This window comes from Lynx canadensis, chromosome X (genome assembly GCF_007474595.2).
Source record: "Lynx canadensis isolate LIC74 chromosome X, mLynCan4.pri.v2, whole genome shotgun sequence".
NCBI classification, from domain to species: Eukaryota; Metazoa; Chordata; class Mammalia; order Carnivora; family Felidae; genus Lynx; species Lynx canadensis.
Window position 1 is genome coordinate 17274528 of NC_044321.2, and position 24727 is coordinate 17299254.

At 36.1% G+C, this 24727-nt stretch overlaps 1 protein-coding gene across 4 annotated transcripts in view; it reads left to right on the plus strand.

Moving 5' to 3' along the window:
- The window catches only part of CNKSR2 (connector enhancer of kinase suppressor of Ras 2), a 311777-nt gene that overhangs the window by 133992 nt on the left and 153058 nt on the right, over positions 1-24727 (plus strand). For all 4 annotated transcript variants that reach the window (XM_030305850.1, XM_030305851.1, XM_030305852.1 and 1 more), the window contains exon 5: positions 1559-1600. In XM_030305850.1, coding sequence (XP_030161710.1) covers positions 1559-1600 — 42 coding nt within the window. The remainder of the gene's footprint in view (positions 1-1558; positions 1601-24727) is intronic.

Below are 24727 nucleotides of genomic sequence, written 5' to 3' on the forward strand. Positions count from 1 at the left end.
AGTTATTCTCTGTGTGATTATTGCTGTGTGATCACTGGCAGGATATACATTTAGATCATATTTACTTTTTTCCTTGAGGAAAATTCCTTTGAAGTTTGAACATTTAATCATATTCTCTGTTTCTGGGAAGGTAGGTAAATAATCAAACTTGTATCCATTATAGCTGAAGCAAGTTGTAGAGGCAGTTTGGGGAAACTGGGCAACTTTCCAACTTTTCCCAACTCATCTCTTACCAATGTAATTGTGTCTGAAATTAATTCTATAAAATTGCAGTCTTCCAAATTCTGATGTAAGTACAGTGCACTTTTCCAACATAAATGCTTTATCTATACCTTTCTTCCTCTGTACACATAATTCATACTTAATTTGTAAAGACATAGATATGGCTATATTTGTAACAGACTTCTTCTTTGGCACAGAAACCCTGCAGAATTGCAAGACCCAATCCTTAAGTATTTCATTTAGTCTATGAAATGAATCAGACCTATATTTAACCTTAAAACTTTTATGCCTGATAAGAATATGTACTACTTCTGGCAAGGTATTGTGGTGAAATGGCATGATCAAAAACTATGTTCAACAGTATTCTTTTTTGTTAAAATTAAATTCAGGGAAAGAGATGAAATGGGCTGTCATTCCTTAAAATATGCAGTACTGTGAAACATGGATATTTTTTCAAAATTAGATAGCCAAATAATAATTAGTTAACTTTCTATTTTGAAGTAAAGGTAATTAGTTTACATTTTAAAAATAAAGACACAGAACAACAGTAATTCATAGTTAAAATGTATTTATCACTGTGTGCCAGATACTGTGCTAAGCCATTCATCCATCTTCTCACTTAATCCTCACAACACCCTTATTGTGTTACTACTAATGCCATGCCCATTTTATGAATTTCTTCAGGAAACTAAGCCATAGAAACAGAAGTTTCTAAGCAAAGATCACTTTGCTATATGTTTGCTCATTGTAAGTCTAGCAATTGCAGGTAAAAAAACAATGGTGATTTTTTAAAATAATTTTTTTTACAATTTCAAGGATTCAAATTTATGTTAAGAACTATGACCTTGATATGTACCAATTTTATAATATTAAGGATATTTAATAGCTGGAAATAATTGAAAATATAAAAGCATTTTTGAGTTTAAGATACGACTATAGAAGTAAATATTAGTATTTTTCCTAATGTTCCAATCTATAATAAATTAGTATTTGAAATGTTGGAAATATTTCAATGAAATGTATTTATCAGATGTAAAAGTTTAGATAGAAAATGGTTACAATATTTTTTCTGATGTATGTTATTCTGTATTGTATTCTGTGTAAAATTAGAAAATATAGTTAAGCAAATATAAGAATATCTGTGTAACTGACCATCAGAGCTAGCCACTATGAATATTTTGGTATATAGCTTTCCAGATTTTATTCACATTCTTATTGCTGGTTTTGCTTGAATTGTCAAGATTTTTTCAAATTGTTGTACATTTCCTAAGAAAGTATTTTAAAAGGAATGCTTGATTTGTTTTGAAAACTAATGTATATGTTTCTTTTTTTAAAGGATTGTACTGTGTATGAAACAGAAAATAAAATTCTTCATGTGGTAAGTTTATTTGGGTTTATTTTCATCTTCATTAGAAAATGGTTCTTTGTTTAGTAATTAAATAAAAAGCTATAGCCTATAAAAAATGAGACCTGTATATTTTATAGGAAAACTACAAAAGAACATAAAAAGTATAAAAGAACAGGTTATATTAGTTAAAATCATTCTTTTGTATCCTAATAGGAAAATATCATATAATATGATAAAAATTTTGAGATTGTAGTATGTAGAAAGGTTGGAATGAAGAATCTAGAAAAAAAGAGAACTTGAAGTCAGAATTTTTTACCATTCATTTGAGAAAGATATCAGAGAAAAGTATTTGGTTGTATAATGGGGTAAACAACCTATCATCATTTGGGTGAAATAATTAATAAAATAATCAATTTGCCTTTGATCAGATTCTATACTCCCCAAACTTCCTTCCAAATTTTAATTTGGCAATATTTGTTGAATCAGTTAATCATTTTGTAGATATTACTAGAAACAGAGTATGAATACACTATACTTTTATAGAAAAGTATCTCCTTTTTTGTTAATGAACAGTTTACTGCTTTTCTTTGTAAATCCGTATCTTGGTTGATGCTCATCTGTCCTGATAACTTCTTCACCTCTGTTAGAAATGAGTGACAACATAAGTAACATTAAAGAAGTTTAGAAATGAATGCTATATATTTACTTTGTCAATTTAGCATTCAAGCTAGTGACAATTTAAAGATCCTGTTTGACGATGATTGAGACTGTGGATGGCATTAACCAAATAGTTCAGCTCAGAAAGCACTTGTATTTTCTTTCTTTTTTTTTTTTTTTACAGTTCTCCTATTCTTTTATTTATTTTTTTTGTTAACATTGTTTTAAGGTTTTTTTTGAATTCCAGTAGTTAGCATACAGTGTAGTATTAGTTTCAGGTATTATAAAATAGTGATTCAACACTTCCACACATCACCCGCTGCTCATCACAAGTGCACTTCTTAATCCCCATCACCTATTTCACCCATCCCCCTCACCCCTCCCCTCTGGTAACCATCAGTTTGTTCTGTGTAGTTAAGACTCTGTTTCATGGTTTGCCTCTCTCTCTTCTTTCCCCTTTGCTGTTTGTTTGGTTTCTTAAATTCCACATATGAGTGAAATCACATGGTATTTGTCTCTTTCCACTTCTCCCTTCCCAGCCTTTTAATGTAAAGATGGGCTAGCCTTTAGTAGAAGGTTATATTCTTGTGTGCTACTTTTCTCACAATAAGAATTCTTTTTTAAAAATAATAAAATAGTATACTATACCACTTGGTATATATGATGCTAGAATACTTTCTTGAAAACAAAATATTCATAAAGTATCTTTCCAGATTTCCTGTAATGTAGAGGAAATCATGTTAAGTCTAAAGGACTGTCTGAACCCTAATTCTTTTTTTAAAATTTTTTAATGTTTATTTTTGAGAGAGAGAGAGAAACAGAGTGCAAGTGGAGGAAGGGCAGAGAGAGAGACACACACAGAATCCAAAGCAGGCTCCAGGCTCTGAGCTATCAGCACAGAGCTGGACATGGGACTTGAACTCAAGAACTGCGAGATCATGACCTGAGCCACCCAGGCATCCCTGCACCCTAATTCTAATAGTTTGTGTCTCAGTGACCTTAGTCAAGTAGTTTGTCTTTGATATTTTTAAGGTAAATTTTAACCATTAAAAAATTTTATTGTTGATTTACACATAACATTATATTAGTTTCAGGTATATAACATAATGATTAGATATTTGTAGGTGACTTTGTTCTTAATATGTAAAATGAGAGTATTAATTTCTTCTAAGTACAATTGTTTATAGTCTCATTACCTTCTTTCCAATATTTATTTATGTTTTTTTTATTTTCCCTTTTTCTTTTTTATGTGTACCAGAAAATAAAAAGCCTGAGTTTTGATATAACTTGTTTAGAATCAAATTGTTACTGACTCTGAATGTTCTCCTTGTTCCTATGAGACTTGAGTCAGAGTGCTCATACAAATGAGTAGAGATTACAGTAACTTGAGATAGGCACTAGAACATCAACTGTCTCAGCCCAGACCCATTCCCTATATCTGTATTTTGTCTGGAGGCTAGGGGAGGCATTTATAAAGAGGAAGGATAACTTATCATTTATGAAAATCTGCTCTATCTTGGGAGTTACATAGGCAACACAAGTATCAGAGTATTCTTCAACAGCTGCGCAAACTGAGATAGTTAGGAAAGTTGTGAGGTGTATCTTTTCCTGAAATAGATCTTTATTTAGGGATGAGTGAAGAAAAAGAATGGGAAGGAGAAGGGGAACTGTCCCTCACATGTCAGAAGAAAATCTTTTTCCATGAAATAAGTTTATTAAGAACATCTATTTAATGATCTCAGTAAGAATCAAAAGAATACTGTTTGCGTTAAAATAGAATACCATACTATAAAGAAAGTAAGGCCACTATAAACTGAACACAAAATAACTAAAAAAAGTCTTTAAAACTGAGAACATGGAAATAGAAATTAAACCATGCTGAAAGCAGTAAAAAGCATATTAATTATTACAGAAAATTGAAACAGTAAGACACAAAATAAACTTTTTTATTGCTCAGATTATTAGTAAATTAATAAAAAGACAAAAAATGAGAGAAGATAATGGCTATAGAGGATAGATTATGGTTAGCCCACCTTCAACTAATTATTAGTTTCTAAAGAAGAAAACAATAGGAAATAATTAAGGATATAATAAAATAATTTAGGAATAAAAATAGGGAAAATTGAATTTCTCAACAAATTAAGAAAGTGAATTGGAGATTCTGGGAAGATGGCGGCGTAGGAGGACGCTGGGCTCACCGCGCGTCCTGCTGATCACTTAGATTCCACCTACACCTGCCTAAATAACCCAGAAAACCGCCAGAGGATTAGCAGAACGGAGTCACCGGACCCAAGTGCAGACGAGAGGCCCACGGAAGAGGGTAGGAAGGGCGGCGAGGCGGTGCGCGCTCCACGGACTGGCGGGAGGGAGCCGGGGCGGAAGGGCGGCTCGCCAGCCAAGCAGAGCCCCCGAGTCCGGCTTGCAAAAGCGGAGGGGCCTGACAGACTGTGTTCCGACAGCAAGCGCGACTTAGCGTCTGGGAGGTCATAAGTTAACAGCTCTACTCGGAAAGCGGGAAGGCTGGAGGACAAAGGGAGGGTGAGCTGCGGAGCCCCCGGACGACAGAGCTCAGTTTGGCGGGGAACAAAGGCGCTCGCCAGCGCCATCTCCCCCGCCCATCCCCCAGCCAAAATCCCAAAGGGAACCGGTTCCGGCCAGGGAAATTGCTCGCTCCCCGCAAACACCCAACTCTGTGCTTCTGCGGAGCCAAACCTCCGGCAGCGGATCTGACTCCCTCCGGCTGCCACAGGGCCCCTCCTGAAGTGGATCACCTAAGGAGAAGCGAGCTAAGCCTGCCCCCCCTGCCGCCGTGCACCTTGCCTACCCACCCCAGCTAATACGCCAGATCCCCAGCACCACAAGCCTGGCAGTGTGCAAGTAGCCCAGACGGGCCACACCACCCCACAGGGAATCCCGCCCCTAGGAGAGGGGAAGAGAAGGCACACACCAGTCTGATTGTGGCCCCAGCGGTGGGCTGGGGGCAGACATCGGGTCAGACTGCGGCGCCGCCCACCAACTCCAGTTATACACCACAGCACAAGGGAAGTGCCCTGCAGGTCCTCACCACACCAGGGACTATCCAAAATGACCAAGCGGAAGAATTCCCCTCAGAAGAATCTCCAGGAAATAACAACAGCTAATGAGCTGATCAAAAAGGATTTAAATAATATAACAGAAAGTGAATTTAGAATAATAGTCATAAAATTAAACGCTGGGCTGGAAAACAGCATACAGGACAGCAGAGAATCTCTTGCTACAGAGATCAAGGGACTAAGGAACAGTCACGAGGAGCTGAAAAACGCTTTAAAGGAAATGCAAAACAAAATGCAAACCACCACGGCTCGGATGGAAGAGGCAGAGGAGAGAATAGGTGAACTAGAAGATAAAGTTATGGAAAAAGAGGAAGCTGAGAAAAAGAGAGATAAAAAAATCCAGGAGTATGAGGGGAAAATTAGAGAACTAAGTGATACACTAAAAAGAAATAATATACGCATAATTGGTATCCCAGAGGAGGAAGAGAGAGGGAAAGGTGCTGAAGGGGTACTTGAAGAAATCATAGCTGAGAACTTCCCTGAACTGGGGAAGGAAAAAGGCATTGAAATCCAAGAGGCACAGAGAACTCCGTTCAGACGTAACTTGAATCGATCTTCTGCACGACATATCATAGTGAAACTGGCAAAATACAAGGATAAAGAGAAAATTCTGAAAGCAGCAAGGGGTAAACGTGCCCTCACATATAAAGGGAGACCTATAAGACTCGTGACTGATCTCTCTTTTGAAACTTGGCAGGCCAGAAAGAATTGGCACGAGATTTTCAGTGTGCTAGACAGAAAAAATATGCAGCCGAGAATCCTTTATCCAGCAAGTCTGTCATTTAGAATAGAAGGAGAGATAAAGGTCTTCCCAAACAAACAAAAACTGAAGGAATTTGTCACCACTAAACCAGCCCTACAAGAGATCCTAAGGGGGACCCTGTGAGACAAAGTACCAGAGACATCACTACAAGCATAAAACATACAGACATCACAATGACTCTAAACCCGTATCTTTCTATAATAACACTGAATGTAAATGGATTAAATGCGCCAACCAAAAGACATAGGGTATCAGAATGGATAAAAAAAACAAGACCCATCTATTTGCTGTCTACAAGAGACTCATTTTAGACCTGAGGACACCTTTAGATTCAGAGTGAGGGGATGGAGAACTATTTATCATGCTACTGGAAGCCAAAAGAAAGCTGGAGTAGCCATACTTATATCAGACAAACTAGACTTTCAATTAAAGGCTGTAACAAGAGATGAAGAAGGACATTATATAATAGTTACAGGGTCTATCCATCAGGAAGAGCTAACAATTATAAATGTCTATGCGCCGAATACCGGAGCCCCCAAATATATAAAACAATTACTCATAAACAGAAGCAACCTTATTGATAAGAATGTGGTAATTGCAGGGGACTTTAACACCCCACTTACAGAAATGGATAGATCATCTAGACACACGGTCAGTAAAGAAACAAGGGCCCTGAATGAGACATTGGATCAGATGGACTTGACAGATATATTTAGAACTCTGCATCCCAAAGCAACAGAATATACTTTCTTCTCGAGTGCACATGGAACATTCTCCAAGATAGATCATATACTGGGTCACAAAACAGCCCTTCATAAGTTTACAAGAATTGAAATTATACCATGCATACTTTCAGACCACAATGCTGTGAAGCTTGAAATCAACCACAGGAAAAAGTCTGGAAAGCCCCCAAAAGCATGGAGGTTAAAGAACACCCTACTAACGAATGAGTGGGTCAACCAGGCAATTAGAGAAGAAATCAAAAAATATATGGAAACAAACGAAAATGAAAATACAACAATCCAAACGCTTTGGGACGCAGCGAAGGCAGTCCTGAGAGGAAAATACATTGCAATCCAGGCCTATCTCAAGAAACAAGAAAAATCCCAAATACAAAATCTAACAGCACACCTAAAGGAAATAGAAGCAGAACAGCAAAGGCAGCCTAAACCCAGGAGAAGAAGAGAAATAATAAAGATCAGAGCAGAAATAAACAATATAGAATCTAAAAAAACTGTAGAGCAGATCAACGAAACCAAGAGTTGGTTTTTTGAAAAAATAAACAAAATTGACAAACCTCTAGCCAGGCTTCTCAAAAAGAAAAGGGAGATGACCCAAATAGATAAAATCATGAATGAAAATGGAATGATTACAACCAATCCCTCAGAGATACAAACAATTATCAGGGAATACTATGAAAAATTATATGCCAACAAATTGGACAACCTGGAAGAAATGGACAAATTCCTGAACACCCACACTCTTCCAAAACTCAATCAGGAGGAAAGAGAAAGCTTGAACAGACCCATAACCAGCGAAGAAATTGAATCGGTTATCAAAAATCTCCCAACAAATAAGAGTCCAGGACCAGATGGCTTCCCAGGGGAGTTCTACCAGACGTTTAAAGCAGAGATAATACCTATCCTTCTCAAGCTATTCCAAGAAATAGAAAGGGAAGGAAAACTTCCAGACTCATTCTATGAAGCCAGTATTACTTTGATTCCTAAACCAGACAGAGACCCAGTAAAAAAAGAGAACTACAGGCCAATATCCCTGATGAATATGGATGCAAAAATTCTCAATAAGATACTAGCAAATCGAATTCAACAGCATATAAAAAGAATTATTCACCATGATCAAGTGGGATTCATTCCTGGGATGCAGGGCTGGTTCAACATTCGCAAATCAATCAACGTGATACATCACATTAACAAAAAAAAAAGAGAAGAACCATATGATCCTGTCAATCGATGCAGAAAAGGCCTTTGACAAAATCCAGCACCCTTTCTTAATAAAAACCCTTGAGAAAGTCGGGATAGAAGGAACATACTTAAAGATCATAAAAGCCATTTATGAAAAGCCCACAGCTAACATCATCCTCAACGGGGAAAAACTGAGAGCTTTTTCCCTGAGATCAGGAACACGACAGGGATGCCCACTCTCACCGCTGTTGTTTAACATAGTGCTGGAAGTTCTAGCATCAGCAATCAGACAACAAAAGGAAATCAAAGGCATCAAAATTGGCAAAGATGAAGTCAAGCTTTCGCTTTTTGCAGACGACATGATATTATACATGGAAAATCCAATAGACTCCACCAAAAGTCTGCTAGAACTGATACATGAATTCAGCAAAGTTGCAGGATACAAAATCAATGTACAGAAATCAGTTGCATTCTTATACACTAACAATGAAGCAACAGAAAGACAAATAAAGAAACTGATCCCATTCACAATTGCACCAAGAAGCATAAAATACCTAGGAATAAATCTAACCAAAGATGTAAAGGATCTGTATGCTGAAAAGTATAGAAAGCTTATGAAGGTAATTGAAGAAGATTTAAAAGAAATGGAAAGACATTCCCTGCTCATGGATTGGAAAAATAAATATTGTCAAAATGTCAATACTACCCAAAGCTATCTACACATTCAATGCAATCCCAATCAAAATTGCACCAGCATTCTTCTCGAAATTGGAACAAGAAATCCTAAAATTCATATGGAACCACAAAAGGCCCCGAATAGCCAAAGGAATTTTGAAGAAGAAGACCAAAGCAGGAGGCATCACAATCCCAGACTTTAGCCTCTACTACAAAGCTGTCATCATCAAGACAGCATGGTATTGGCACAAAAACAGACACACAGACCAATGGAATAGAATAGAAACCCCAGAACTAGACCCACAAACGTATGGCCAACTCATCTTTGACAAAGCAGGAAAGAACATCCAATGGAAAAAAGACAGCCTCTTTAACAAATGGTGCTGGGAGAACTGGACAGCAACATGCAGAAGGTTGAAACTAGACCACTTTCTCACACCATTTACAAAAATAAACTCAAAATGGATAAAGGACCTGAATGTGAGACAGGAAACCATCAGAACCTTAGAGGAGAAAGCAGGAAAAGACCTCTGTGACCTCAGCCGTAGCAATCTCTTACTCGACACATCCCCAAAGGCAAGGGAATTAAAAGCAAAAGGGAATTACTGGGACCTTATGAAGATAAAAAGCTTCTGCACAGCAAAGGAAACAACCAACAAAACTAAAAGGCAACCAACGGAATGGGAAAAGATATTTGCAAATGACATATCGGACAAAGGGCTAGTATCTAAAATCTATAAAGAGCTCACCAAACTCCACACCCGAAAAACAAATAACCCAGTGAAGAAATGGGCAGAAAACATGAATAGACACTTCTCTAAAGAAGACTTCCAGATGGCCAACAGTCACATGAAAAGATGTTCAGCGTCGCTCCTTATCAGGGAAATACAAATCAAAACCACACTCAGGTATCACCTCACGCCATTCAGAGTGGCCAAAATGAACAAATCAGGAGACTATAGATGCTGGAGAGGATGTGGAGAAACGGGAACCCTCTTGCACTGTTGGTGGGAATGCAAATTGGTGCAGCCGCTCTGGAAAGCAGTGTGGAGGTTCCTCAGAAAATTAAAAATAGACCTACCCTATGACCCAGCAATAGCACTGCTAGGAATTTATCCAAGGGATACAGGAGTACTGATGCATAGGAGCACTTGTACCCCAATGTTCATAGCAGCACTCTCAACAATAGCCAAATTATGGAAAGAGCCTAAATGTCCATCAACTGATGAATGGATAAAGAAATTGTGGTATATATACACAATGGAATACTACGTGGCAATGAGAAAAAATGAAATATGGCCTTTTGTAGCAACGTGGATGGAACTGGAGAGTGTGATGCTAAGTGAAATAAGCCATACAGAGAAAGACAGATACCATATGGTTTCACTCTTATGTGGATCCTGAGAAACTTAACAGGAACCCATGGGGGAGGGGAAGGAAAAAAAAAAAAAAAAAGAGGTTAGAGTGGGAGAGAGCCAAAGCATAAGAGACTGTTAAAAACTGAGAACAAACTGAGGGTTGATGGGGGGTGGGAGGGAGGGGAGGGTGGGTGATGGGTATTGAGGAGGGCACCTTTTGGGATGAGCACTGGGTGTTGTATAAAAAACAATTTGAAAATAAAATACAAATAAAAAAAAAAAAAAAATAAAAAAATAAAAAAAAAATTGGAAAAAATAAAAAAAATTAAAAAAAAATAAAAAAAAAAAGAAAGTGAATTGGAAAGATCACGATTTCAAGATATTTTCTGTTAATATATTACAGTTTCTATGTCAAGAAGCAACTACGTTTAACTAGTAAGAAGAGATACATGAGAAGTTTCACTTCAAAGAAATTAAACTTATGTTATATTCAGATGTCTACTCTGAAACCATAACTTCCAGAAAACAATGAAACAAAATCCACAAATCGTTTTTTTCTGTTTACTTTATATTATTTTTTATTTAAATCCAAGGTAGTTAACATATAGTATAATAATGGTTTCAGGAGTGGAATTTAGTGATTCATCACTTAATATAACACCTGGTGCTTACCCTAACAAGTGTCCTCTTTAATGCATGTCACCCATTTAGCCCATCCCCCCCCCAACACTCCTCCAGCAACCCTTAGTTTGTTCTCTGTATTTAAGAGTCTCTTATGCTTTGCCTCCATCTCTGTTTGTATCTTAATTTTCCTTCCCTTCCTCTGTGTTCATATGTTTTGTTTCTTAAATTCTACATATGAGTGAAATCATAAATATTTATCTGACTTATTTCACTTAGTGTAATGTATTGTAGTTCCATCCACGATACTGCAAATGGTAAGATTTCATTCTTTTTCATCACAAGTAATATTCCACTGTGTGTGTGTGTGTGTCTGGGTGTGTCTGGGTGTGTCTGGATGTGTATACACACACACAGAGATACCACATCTTCTTTATCTATTTGTCAGTGGATAGACATTGGGCTCTTTCCATCATCTGGCTATTGTCAATAGTGCTGCTGTAAACACTGGGGTGCATGTGCCCCTTCAAATCAGCATTTTTGTATCCTTTGGGAAAATACCTACTAGTGCAATTGCTGGGTCATAGGGTAGTTCTATTTTTAATTTTTTGAGGAAACTCCATACTGTTTTCCAGAGTGGCTGTGCCAGTTTGCATTCCCACCAGCAGGGCAAAAGTGTTCCCATTTCCCCGCATCCTCACCAACATCTGTTGTTTCCTGAGTTTTTAATTTTAGCCGTTCTGACAGGTTTGAGATGGTATCTCCTTGTGGTTTTGATTGTATTTCCCTGATGATGAGTGATGTTGAGCATCTTTTCATGTGTCCATTAACCATCTGGATGTCTTCTTTGGAGAAGTGTCTGTTTATGTCTTTTGCCCATTTCTTCACTGGATTATTTTGTTTTGGGGTGCTGAGATTGATAAGTTCTTTATAGATTTTGGATACTAACCCTTTATCTGATATGTCATTTGCAAATATCATCTCCCATTCTGTTGGTTGCCTTTTGGTTTTGTTGGTTGTTTGCTTTGCAGTGCAGAAGCTTTTTATCTTGATGAGGTCCCAAAGGTTTGTGTTTACTTTTGTTTCCCTTGCCTCTGGAGACACATCAAGAAGTTGCTGCAACCCAGGTCAAAGAGTTTACTTCCTGTTTTCTCCTCTAGGATTTTGATCATTTCCTGTCCCACATTCAGATCTTTCATCCATTTTGAGTTTATTTTTGTTTATGGTGTAAGAAAGTGGTCCAGGTTCATTTTTCTGCATGTCGCTGTCCAGTTTTTCCAGCACTGTTTGCTGAAGAGACTGTCTTTATTCCATTGGATATTCTTTCCTGCTTTGTCGAAGATGAGTTAGCCATATGTTTGTGGGTCCATTTCTGGGTTCTCTATTCTGTTCCATTGATCTGAGTGTCTGTTCTTGTGCCAATACCATGCTGTCTTGGTGATTACAGCTTTGTAATACAGCTTGAAGTCCCAAACTGTGATGCCTCCAGCTTTGGTTTTCTTTTTCAACATTACTTTGGCTATTTGGGGTCTTTTCTGGGTTCATACAAATTTTAGAACTGTTTGTTCTAGCTCTGTGAAGAATGCTGGTGTTATTTTGATAGGCATTGCACTGAATGTGTAGATTGCTTTGTGTAGTATCTACATTTTAGCAATATTTGTTCTTCTGATCCATGTGCATGGAATTTTTTTCCATTTTGTTTGTGTCTTCTTCAATTTCTTTCATAAGCTTGCTATAGTTTTCAGCATACAGATCATTTACCTCTGTGGTTATGTTTATTCATAGGTATTTTATGGTTTGGGGTCCTATTGTAAATGGGATCAATTCTTTGATCTCTCTTTCTGCTGTTTCATTATTGGTGTATAGAAATGTAACCAGTTTCTGTATGTTGATTTTATACCCTACTCCTTTGCTGAATTCATGTATCGGTTCTAGCATTTTTGGGGGGGAAGTCTTTCGGGTTTTCCCCATAAAGTATCATGTCATCTGAAGAGTGAAAGTTTGACTTCTTCCTTGCTGATTTGGATTCCTTTTTTTTTCTTTTTGTGGTCTGATTGAAAATCCATAAGAAAAGTAATGCCCCAAAATGTTTATACCTAAATTATCATTCATGTGTGAGAGCAACAAAAAGATATTTCCAGATCAGCAAGGTCACTGAAGTACCTTGTTGAAAAATGGATTTGAGTAAGTTTACTAAATAAATGAAGCAAAAGTTTCAAATTCTAGAATAGGAAACTTGTGGTAGCAAAGGGCTGGAGACGAAGAACAAAACCAGATGCTATGGTGTCTTAGTCCATTCACACTACTATAACAAAAATACCCTAGTCTGGGGGGCTTAAACAACACACCTTTCTTACATTTCTGCAGGCTGGGCAGTCCAAGATAAGGGCACCTGCAGATTCGGTGTCTAGTGAGAGCCTGTTTCCTGATTTATAGAGGGTCTTCACATTGATGGAAGGGGTCAGGGAGTCCTCTGGGATCTCTTATAAGGACATTAATCCAATTTAAGAGGGCTCTGCCCTTATGGACCTAGTCATCTCTCAAAAAGGCTCCACTCCCAAAAACCATCACAGTGGGGGTTAGGTTTCAACATAAGAATTTAGGGGGAAGCACAAACATTGAATCTGTCCAGATAGTGAAGAATAAAAAAATATATGAGTGCTGTTTTTTAAATGAGGGTTGTTATATAAATCAAATAGATAAATATCATTGGATAAATCAGAAAGATAATGCAAATATCATTGCATTTATATATTTCTTAAAGAGACAAGCTCAGCATCCCTAAATTAAATCACAAAGACTACCATTACTTTCTAGTGGCAGTTTTCCTCAGAAAACAAGGAATCCCTGTAACACAGTAATGAAATTCAAACTTTCACCTATCAATTAATAAACACAAATACACACACATACACAAATACAGACTAAAAATAGTCAAATGCTGGCAAAAATCTAATGAAACTGAATGGACGTACCTTACTGCTAAGCATGTGCACTCACTAAACCTTTTTAAGTTTTAGGCAATTTCAAGACTCAAAAACATTAATGCTAATATTTTTGTAGTATTTATAGTATGCTGTAGGTACTATTTCAAGTGCTAAATATAAGCTAATCATTTGGTCCTCATAACAACCTTGGAAAATACGTATTAATACCATCATGTCCATTTTACAGATGAGGAAACTAAAGCATAAAGAGGTTAGTTGACGTTCCCAAAGTGACACAGATGGAAAGGATTTAAGGTAGGATTTAACTCAAGCAGTCTGGCTCTAGAGTCTATATTCCTAAAGTATCTTGGGAATCTGGTCTAAAATAAATTATAAAATACAACAGAAAGTATTTAGAGTAGCATTATGTATAATAGTGAAAAACAGAAAATAATAGGGTGATGCTTCAGTAAATTATGGTGCAATTACAGGATGAAATATTTATTATTCATAGTTACTGTTTCAAATTGTATCTGATTATATAATTTAGGAATAAGTGGTATTTATAAATATACATAAAATATGTTCCAAAGTTAAAAGTAAGATTCTAAATAATAATGTTAAGTAAAAACCAGATTAAAAATATTATAAACATAACAAATCATCACTATTGAAACTTTGAAAAAAATATTCTATATGAATATTTATTGTGTTTGGTAAGGTAACAGCTGATTTTTTTTAATTTCAAATATCTTCCCAATTTTCTTCAATTAGTTTGCATTGCTTTTATAGTGGAAAATTATACAAGTGTATATTCTATTATATTCATAATTCTGATAGTTTTAAATGGATAATTTTATGATACACCTGCTAGATTTCTTAATGTTCACTGTTTTTATGTTTGAAATAGGATTTTTTTAATGCTTAAAATTCAAAAGCAGTAGACTCTGAAGACCAAAAGACTTGTTAGAAAAAAGTTGGTTGGTTGGTTGGTTGCAGTGGTATATGGAGATGTCTGTTAATATGAAACGTGAGAAGGAGCAAAAGGAAATGACAACTTGGGTTTCCTTTAATTTGTCATTAAGTATAATGGAACTGATGGCACAGTGCAGCCATAAAGGGCAGAAAGGAAATGCAGATCATATGTGCACTATGTATCTACGTGATTGTTGTCTAATGATAAGCAGTAAGGTATTTCCCCTCTGTTGATCTGGTATTTCCCTCTCAGTTAGGCCTTGGCCCTGATTACACATTCTCTGATAGGTTGCAGCCCATCTCATCTGTTTTTGCTCTGCACAGATGCTTGTTTTGTACACATTAAATCAGTTATAAGGAATCTGGAGTTCTCTTGAGTTCCGTACCCTACTTTCTCCTCACTCCCACCTTTCACTACAGTCTTTGAATGTGGAGAGAGGAGCATTCCTGGGAAGCTATTTTAGACGCTGTGCTTCAGCAGACTTAAACTGTGCTTGTCATAGCCCTGCTGCTCTCGCTGATGAGCCTGGAACACTTGCCAGCTTTGATAAACTCATGGAAATCTCAGACCAGGCAAGATCATTAAGTTATATTGTTTAAATCAGATTATACTGAGCTCAAATGCACCTTTTACATTGACCAACTGTGTGGTCTTGTGTATGGCACTTGCTTTGTAGTGGCATTTTATCCCCTATTGCTTTCATAAAAATAATGGGAAGAATAAACACAGTGAATGCCTACTTTATTATGTTAGTGTTAAGATTATCTTTTTGTTATACAGTACTTTACAGTTTATAGGAAGGAAATTCTCATGAGTGCTCTCTTCTCTCTTTTCTCTTTTCCCTCTAAGCTATTTTTTTTCTTTACTAATTTAAGTTTGATCATGAATTAGGCTTATTTTGGCATGTTAACTAATTGTTTGATTTCATAAACATTCTGTGTAATTTTTTTCTGTCTTTGCATGTATGAGTTCTTCACTCCTAAACTCCATCTGGACTGAAAGTATTATGCCTTCTCTGATATCTAGACTTGAAATGGCTAAAACTACACAGAAGCAACAGATCCAAGGGAAGAGCTTGGAGGGGAAAATAAAGAGCTCATTTGAGATTTTTCCCCACTATCTATGTCATATCATTTTTGTAAGCATAGCTTTCTTCTGATTGTGTCAAACCTTGAGGATATAGGTACCAGGTAGCAGCATGCCCTGTAATAAAATAAAAATGATATTAATATTTTAAATTTAGAGATTTCTTGAAAATAGTGGCACTCAAATGACACCATAAAAATAATTTTACATTGGTTTTCAAAAGGTCCCTAATGCTTTGAAAAGGCAGCTTTGGCAATTATAGCTAGACTCTTCTCTTAAAGCTGTGGTTTGGAGCCATTGCAAATGGAGGGGTTTTTGTTTTGTTTTGTTTTGTCTTGTTTTGTTTTGTTTTGTTTTGTTGCATGGTTGACATTTTGGTTATAATGGTAGCATTTGGACATGCAAATTTTGAGCCATCTCATTAAAACATGAATTCTAACAGTTTTATAGATGAAAAGAATTAAGATATTTCTTTGTTGTCACAGTTAATGTGACCCTTCTGTCTTGGCCCCCTTCACTGTCATTTTTGTGGTCACCCTGAAGATACATGCTAACACTATTACTGAAATAGGCATTGATTTCTTGAGTGTTCTATTAGATTATCTTCAGGTTTTGACATTTTGATGGTTAATTGCCTTATAAATTATTTTAACTGTAACTTCCACAATCAATGTTTTAAGGAGGAAAGAAGAAATCAGATAGAATATCATGGAGGTAAAAAAAATCTTTGTCTTTTCTGAAACAAAAAGAAAATATGTGTATACACTAAAGGAAATGTGGCCATACATAACAAATTAAGATAATCTGTTTTTAATATGTTTTATTATGATCTGCATAGACAGTATGTACATCAGTATATTTATATGGTTGTTCTTGCTAACATTACATTTGCTGATCCCATTATACATTATAAAATGCTTATGCAGACTGGGTGTGCAATCCTTGTTCTCAGAGAATATTTGTTTTTGTTGAGGAGTCAAGTGAAACAAGAGTAATGTAGTAGAAAGAGTATCAATTTGAGAGTTAAAGAGATTTGGTGTCCCGACTGACCTCATTCTGGCACTTACTAGCTGTGAAGAAACTAAATTAGCCTTTCTCATTAAGTTGGGTTATAGGAGTAAGATCTAAATGCCATAATTCTTTGGTGATAATTCAGAAAATCAGTAGAAAACAGTATGGTCACATGAAGTGATAAATTGAAGGGCTATCTTCATCTGAGACCATTCTTTTTGTGATCGAAGACACTATGGATGTTTTTGACACTATGAATTTTTTTTAACTACAGTTACAGTCACTGTAAATATCAAGATTTCTTCATCAAGGCAATGGGATCAGTCTGGAGGCAGAAATCAAACTATAACTTAAACAACAGAAGCCTAATCTAAATAATTATTAAGCTATCATAGAAAAGTACCTATGTAAAGACACTGTAAAACATTCCCTAGAATGAAGGAGGGTGGTATATACAATGAAGGACAGCTGATAGGCAAACACCCTCCCACCAGGCTGAGGTGGATCAGAACTCATTAGAGCCAGAGGGTTGCCTAAGCCAGAGCTGGTCCACAGTTTCCAGGCAAGCAAGAGACAGCCTTCTAAGATATAGGCAACTGTTGCTGGTAGGAGACTCATAGAGAGAGTGGAGTGCTGCTGTGGGTATGAGGCTGAGAGGGCCCCAGGATGATGGTCACTGAGCCCAGGCTGAGACTTTGAGTTCACTGAGGGACTGCATGATCATGGAACCACTGGGTGTTGTCACACACATCCATCACTGATGGACCATGCAGCAGTAACAAGACCAAGCAAAAATGCAGCACAAGGGAACCTGAAAGAGAAGCCTCGTTCCCCTGGTCACATTTCTTTAGTGCCCTCTACTGATAAAAGCTTAACATAATGCTTGGTGTAAAGCAGAAATTCTTGACAAGTCCCAGCCATTATCACAGAGCAAGCACTGAAGGGTGAATTTGGAACTGAGAGCCAGTAAAGTCATAACTGGCACAGTGCAATTGTTCTTTCCTCCAAAAAAACCCACATATGGCAATTTTGAATTTCTCAGCTATAAGTGAAGACATTACCCTCCAGGTCTCTGCTATTTTTCAATATTTGCCCATAAACTATCTCTCTCCCTCTCTCTCTCTGTATGTATATGTGTGTGTATGTATACCTATACCATATGTGTATGTGTGTGTGTGTATGTGTATATATATATATACATACATACATATATATATATATACATATACGTATATATATACATACATACACACACACACACACACATACACACACACACACAGTGCCTGGATTTTCCAGCAGTTCATTTAATTATAATGAACTCCTGCAGTCTTGCTATTTGACTCTAAAGTAAAAGGGCATCCTCTTCCTAATAACCCACTTCTTAGTTGAGCCACTAGCATGTCCAGACCCTTGTTAATTTTGAGCCTGGAAATTTTCACCCTAATGAGTGTTCTCTCAACTATCTGGGGACCCACTGCAAGCCTGTCTGGCTCTATTTCTCGCCCCTGAGAAAGCAGGCAAATATAATGGAGATTTTCCTAGATTAAATACTGGTTTCCAGCTGACTGTTTTCCTGTCAGAAACCAGAGAGTGGAGCGTCTTGTGTCAACTTTAATTCAGACCAGGATGCTTCAGAGATGCAGTTGGAAATAATTTGGAAGTGTCATGGGTCCACTTCTTGCTCATCAAAGCAGGTACACATTTGGCACTGATGTTCTCTCACTGTTTGGTACTGACCTCATCCTTCATAGCCTCATCATTCGTGAATGATGGTTGTTTTAAAGTGTTATTGCCTCTTTTCCATTATCAGGAACACAAGGACAACATGTTTAATGTAAGTGACATTAAGGACAAAGCCAAATAGATTACCTGAAACACCAGGTTGTGAAATCCTTGAATGTAATAGTGGGCATTTGAATCATTAGCAGATACTCAGTGATTGTTGAATGAATGAATGGCTGTATGAAGAGTGGTGGTGGTTTCTTTTCATTCTGTTAGCTGTTTTGTTGTGTTTTTCTCCCCACCATCAGAATTTGAAACCTAAAGGAATTGCAGAGCTTTCTAGGCCTTGTTGGAACAAAGTTCATAAAACCTTTATTTATTTGCTCCTACAGTTGTATTCTGAAGCTATTTGAAACTCTTAATCTTCACTGTATATAGATATGATTTTTTACATTGGGTTAAAATTGAAATTTCATTCTATTTGTTTTTTAGGGTTAAAAGATTGTTTCTCCTTCAATTCTGTTTACTCATATGAGCAAGAAATTCTTCCTGGGTTGGGGAATATTTACATAGAATAATGCTTTTGAATACCAATTTAAATTCTGTTTGTGGATTTCACTCTTTCAAAGTTACCTCTGATTCTTTACTCCTTGTATCTTATTAGGGAGCCATCATAATTAGAACTACAAAATTGTTAGCTCAACAGAGATATAGGAAGTATTAAGATACTAAGAATACTATATTTCTGAATGAGGCTTATATCATTTAGAGTTCTCACTATTAATATTAGAATAAATGTATACTATTTTGTAAAAACAAAACCTCTCATTCACAAAATACAATGCAGATGTCATCCTAAATTGTCACAGGATTACATGATTTGTAATACTGAATTATACTAATAGACAAACCAAAGTAAAAACGTGTTCTGTCCTCCAGACTATTTTAATTGAAATATCAGCTATATTAATACTTTTACTGTGTATACACTATCAAAATAAAACTTTTGTTGGGGCACCTGGGTGGCTCAGTCAGTTAAGCATCTGACTTTTAATTTCACCTCAAGTCATGATCTCATGGTTCCTGAAATCGAGTCCCTCACTGGGCTCAGTGCTAACAGTGTGAAACCTGCTTGGGATTCTCTCTCTTCCTCTCTCTCTGCTCCTCCCCTGCTCGTGGTCTCTCTATGTCTCAAAATAAATAAAATAAAAAGTTCATAAAGAATAAAACTTTTGCTACTATTTTCCATTTTATTGATAATAAACCTGAATCATTTAAGCTATTCTTAAATCGTAGCTTTTACATCAATGTTGCTATTTTAAAATGTATATGCATCTGTTTGTTGTTTCCTCATTTTATCTTTGTTTTATATTCTTGTCCCTTGTATATATGTATATACCTGAAGAGTTTCTAGAAATGTCCGTTTGTAAAATCTTTTTTTGGGGGGTGGTAGAATCTCTTGTTCAGCTTATGAGCCTGAAGTTCTTTCTTAATTGAAATGAATTTCTGATTTTTTAACCTAAAGATAGTTCCATTCATTTCCTCCAATACATTCAGAATAACTGATTCCAGCACTTCACTTATCTAGAAAAACAAATAAAAATACTTTAAGTAGCTCAATCATGTCTGAGTATGTTCTGATGGTAACTAATATAGGAAAGACTTCTTTCCTTTCCCTTAGGTTTTCACTATTGTTTGTACTTAGAATACTTTTTGTGTTCCCTTTGTAAAACATAATCACTGAAACTTTACATAGTAATCTAAAAACTATTTGATAAATTCAGTGATAATGAAATAATACTGTTATTATTAGTTAATATGTTAATGTAAGGGTGCTGTTTTTTCAATCTCCACAGTGACTAAAATGTTGCTTTTACAACTATTTTAAAACCATTAATTTTATACTAAACCTGCTGTGTTCAGGTGTTTTTCCCATTTTGAACTTTTAGATTTGGGTGAACCAGATGTGTGTGTGTGTGTGTGTGTGCGCGCGCAAATGTATGTAAAATATAAGATGTATATAGAATGGAATATGAAAACTTCCCATTTCACTCTGAGAACATGCTCTATTAATTCATAGTTGAAATTAATATGAACAGTTGGGAGAAAAAAGTCACAGTACCATTACTTCTAGCCCATGACCCTCTTTTGTTTTAAAAGGTTCTTAAGTCCTAGCTAGACCTGTCACCTGCTATTTAGTCACTATTTTTTGTTACCATCATGGGTAGCTCATAACAGAATCCACAAGGTCAGTTATAATATTCATTGCTATCTTAAGTTTCCCTTTAACTTTATTAAAGGCATATTATTTACTAGGTTTAATTTTAGGTTCAAATTTTCTGTTTTTAGAACTAAAGATAAATAGAATTAAAAATTCTTTGGTATGAATATTGCAGAAATACCAGAAAAATCCCCTTAATACAGGTGGTTACCAAGTCATCTTCTAGCTAGGATAGAGTTGTCCTGCTGCTGCAAATATGGCTTTACATTTTCCCAGAGAGCTGTGTCTTTCACACTCTCAGATCTACTATTCCTTATCTAAATGGCATTCTAGATTGCAAGAATGTTTGCAGAATTGCCTTGTATTTCATTATAGTATATAGTTTAAACATACTATATAACATCCATTTCATACAGACATAGGATTAAGCAATATAAAAAGAAATTGATCAAAACAAGTTCCAACTTAGGGATTGAAATGAGAGATGTTAAGCATAACGATGAAGAATTCAAGTCCTTTTTCTTCCAAGGCAATGGACCTTGATCTGTTTATTTAGCCTTGCTTTCTCCTCTGCTATGCTGGCTATAATAATATCTACTTCAGGAAGTTGTTATAAGGATAAATGAGATAATGAATATGAAGTATAATTGACCCTTGAACAATGCACCAAACTGCTATGCAGTTAAAAAAAATCCATGTATAACTTTTGACTCCACAAAACCTTAACTAGTTAATAGCCTACTGTTGACCAGAAGCCTTACCTATAAGACAGTTGATTAACATATACTTTGTATGTTTTATGTATTTATAGTATATTCTTATAATAAATTAAGCTAGAGAAAAGAACATGTCATTAAGGAAATCCTAAGGAAGAGAGAATACATTTACAGGACTGTACTATAAAAATTCTGTGTATAAGTGGGCCCACGCAGTTCAAACCCATGTCATTCAAAGGTCATCTATTTAGCATTGTGCCAGATATGCTATAGGTGCTCTGTAATATTGATGTTCACTTATAATAATAGAAGATGTATTTTTCTTGCTATCTTATAATTTTCTTTTTCTAGAAATTAGGTAACAGTAGATAATGCTGTGTTTTAAAATGTTAACAACATAATATCTCGTGATTTTACTGAATGAGCAAATTTGCTTTTTACAAGAATGTGTCAAATAACTTCCCTGGAACTTTGCCTAGTACTTTTAATGTGGTTTCCTGCAGTGGCTTGATGTATGATGCAGTAATGAGTGTAGAATTAGCATATAAAACCAGGCTTTATACCCCTTCTAATTGGCTTATTAAGTCAAGTGCCAAATACTATAATATAAAGGTTCTAGTACATTATCTCTAAAACAGGCAGCAAGGTTCTAGTGGAGTTTCTTTTCTAAGTCTTTTTATTATTTTTTCAAGATCTTTAATCTGTTAAATCCTGATGGCTTTTCTGGTAAAGTCATTGTTTTACTCATCTTTTGTATTCCAGCAGACCTTGCACATAGCAAGTATTTGGCAAACAAAATTACTCAAGAAGAGGAATCTGAGAAAATGATTTGCAACTTAATACGGTGGATTTAATTGGTATTTTCTTTTTTGTAAACATGTCTACAGTCTAGTATTTCTGCCTTTCCTTCTTCTACCCCACTTCTAAGTGCTTCCAGTGCCTGAATTGGAGAGCTGCTATTGCTCATTACCAGTGTGTCGTATGAGGCCCTGAATGTTGTCATGTACACATGTTGAGCCATTTAAATATGTCCATTACTTTCCTATTTATTTATGCATTGGACTTTTAAAATAATTCAATTTGTAGAAACGACAAAGGTTTCTTTTTAGTATACTGATTTAGTACTGATTTAGATTATATCTCCTTTAGATTAGCATGCAATCCAAGTATCCTATTTAGAAATGCTTAAGAATTAACAATATTATCACCCTCTTGAGATAAAGAGAAAATAAGAATGAAAATGTAGCCATACATGGGAGGAAAGGAATAGCTAAAAGATTTAAATCTGCCCAAAAGTGTTTTCTTTCCTGTAAACATCAACAATTTGAAATGCAGCCAGTTTTTGTATGTTGAGTACTGCCATTCTGTCCTTTCCCCCATGGCTGCTGATGAATATTTTCAAGAGGAATTAAAACGCTCACGCACACACACAACTAGGGTGCCAAGATGTGCTACAAACATGTGAGATCTAGTGCAAAATGAAAATGTCAAGTCCCTTGTTCAAGAACAATGGAGAATTCCAAGACCTCAACAGCAGAGCATAATGCTAAGTACAGCCCCGTATGCAATTGCACAGGTCAAATACATCAGGCCCTGTAGAATTCCCAATTTCTAAGAAGTGGTATTCCTCTTGGCACTATGCTTAGCAGCTTTTCGGGGTAAATACCTTCATTGTATCTGAGCATTGAGATTTGAACATCAGAAATAGTAAAGAGATGTGAACTCTCCCATTATGGCCATGCAGTGTGATCACTGGTCATTGTAAAATGGTCAACACGGCCATGTAATGAAGAATAATGAGATTATTCATCTCATGAGTAAAGATTAAGCCCTCTGAGGGTAGAGAAAGCAACAGGGGAAAAATAAGCATTTATATAGTGTCTTGTTTGGATTGGAGCCATATTACGCTCTTTCTTTATACCTTAACCTGATTTGTCATATAGAGCAATTTTTATCACCTCATTTTCTACATGAGGAAATTGAGCCTCAAGGATATAAAATAACTTGCTCACAGTTACACAGCAAGTAACTGGCACTGTGATGATCGCCCACATCTATCTTTATATCAAGCCCATGTTCTTTCCATGGTTATTGGTATCTTACCAGCTAATGTCTCACTTTGGAGGCTGATAGCTGCAATAAAAGTGCAGCCTTGAGAAGTAGATGCAAAAAGGAGTGAAATTACAAGGGAAATTTAGTTTGGCAGTTTGTTTGGTATGAGGAAGCTGAACCCAGTGCAGAATGAGAGGCCACGGGCCATGTACAAAGAGTGTAGCAACTAAGAAGAGAGTCATTATTATCTTGACCAGACAGAGAGAACTGTCTCCCTTACAACTGAGTAATGTAGTGGTCACAGAACAAATGTAACATGTTGGAAATGGACAGAAAATGACACCTTGACTGCTGAAAAATAATAGCTCTTCCTACAATAAAGGTAAATAATAATAATAAGAAGAAGAAACCAAATGATGGACACCTGGTTCCAGTAAGCACAGTGAGAGTCTGAAGTTTCTAAGGGCTAGCATATTTGAGGAAAGTGTACTCCAAGCGTCATTCACTTATGTTCCACTCTTCATGATTTTACCATGTCTCACTCTAACATATTTATATCTGTTTTATAGCAGCATGATAGATTTATCCTAACCTAAAGTATTAGCTCTCTGTCCTCAGTCAAGCCACTCTACTAAGTGCTAAAGCTCCTTTGTTCCTCAGTTTATTCAACTCGTATTTACTGAGTACCTTATATGTTGTAAGATCTCTCTACCTGGTGTGGAGGTGTGGGGAAGGGGGAGGAAGAGAAGTCAGAGATGAGTAGGACATGGCTTCTGCCTCAAGGGATTCAGAATGAAGCAATTTTAGAATTTATGCAATTTTAGACTTCATAGAATGCTGAGAAACCAGTATTGAAGAAGTAGCAAACTTTACCTGAAGGACATAGGAAATTTATAGAAAGGTAACCTTGAACAGTAAAGTATATACAAATAAGTAGGAGAAGTTCACTGAGCAGACTTGGAACATTCATCTTCTTGGTCGTTTACTGGATTGTTTTTAAACTTTTCTGATCATATCATTGGTGGTTTTGAAATTATTGAGTTTAGTTACATCCAGAGGTTGTTATCAAGAAGTTGTGTGGTTATTAAGATTATTTAGGAATAATGATTTGATTTTAGGTCGGATGAATCAAACAAGAGAAACAAAACCATAACTTTCTTGTATTTTGATCTTTAGTTCTTGTATCCATAATTTAGAATATAGGTGTGTTGTGTATGTATTATGTTTTTTTCACCTGAATACCTATTTTATGCAGATTTTATAGAAAAAAAAGTCACCTGCTTATGTTTCTTTAATTTTTTCTTGTAATAAAGTTATAACAAAAAGTGATTCACGTGTTACATACAACATGTGTT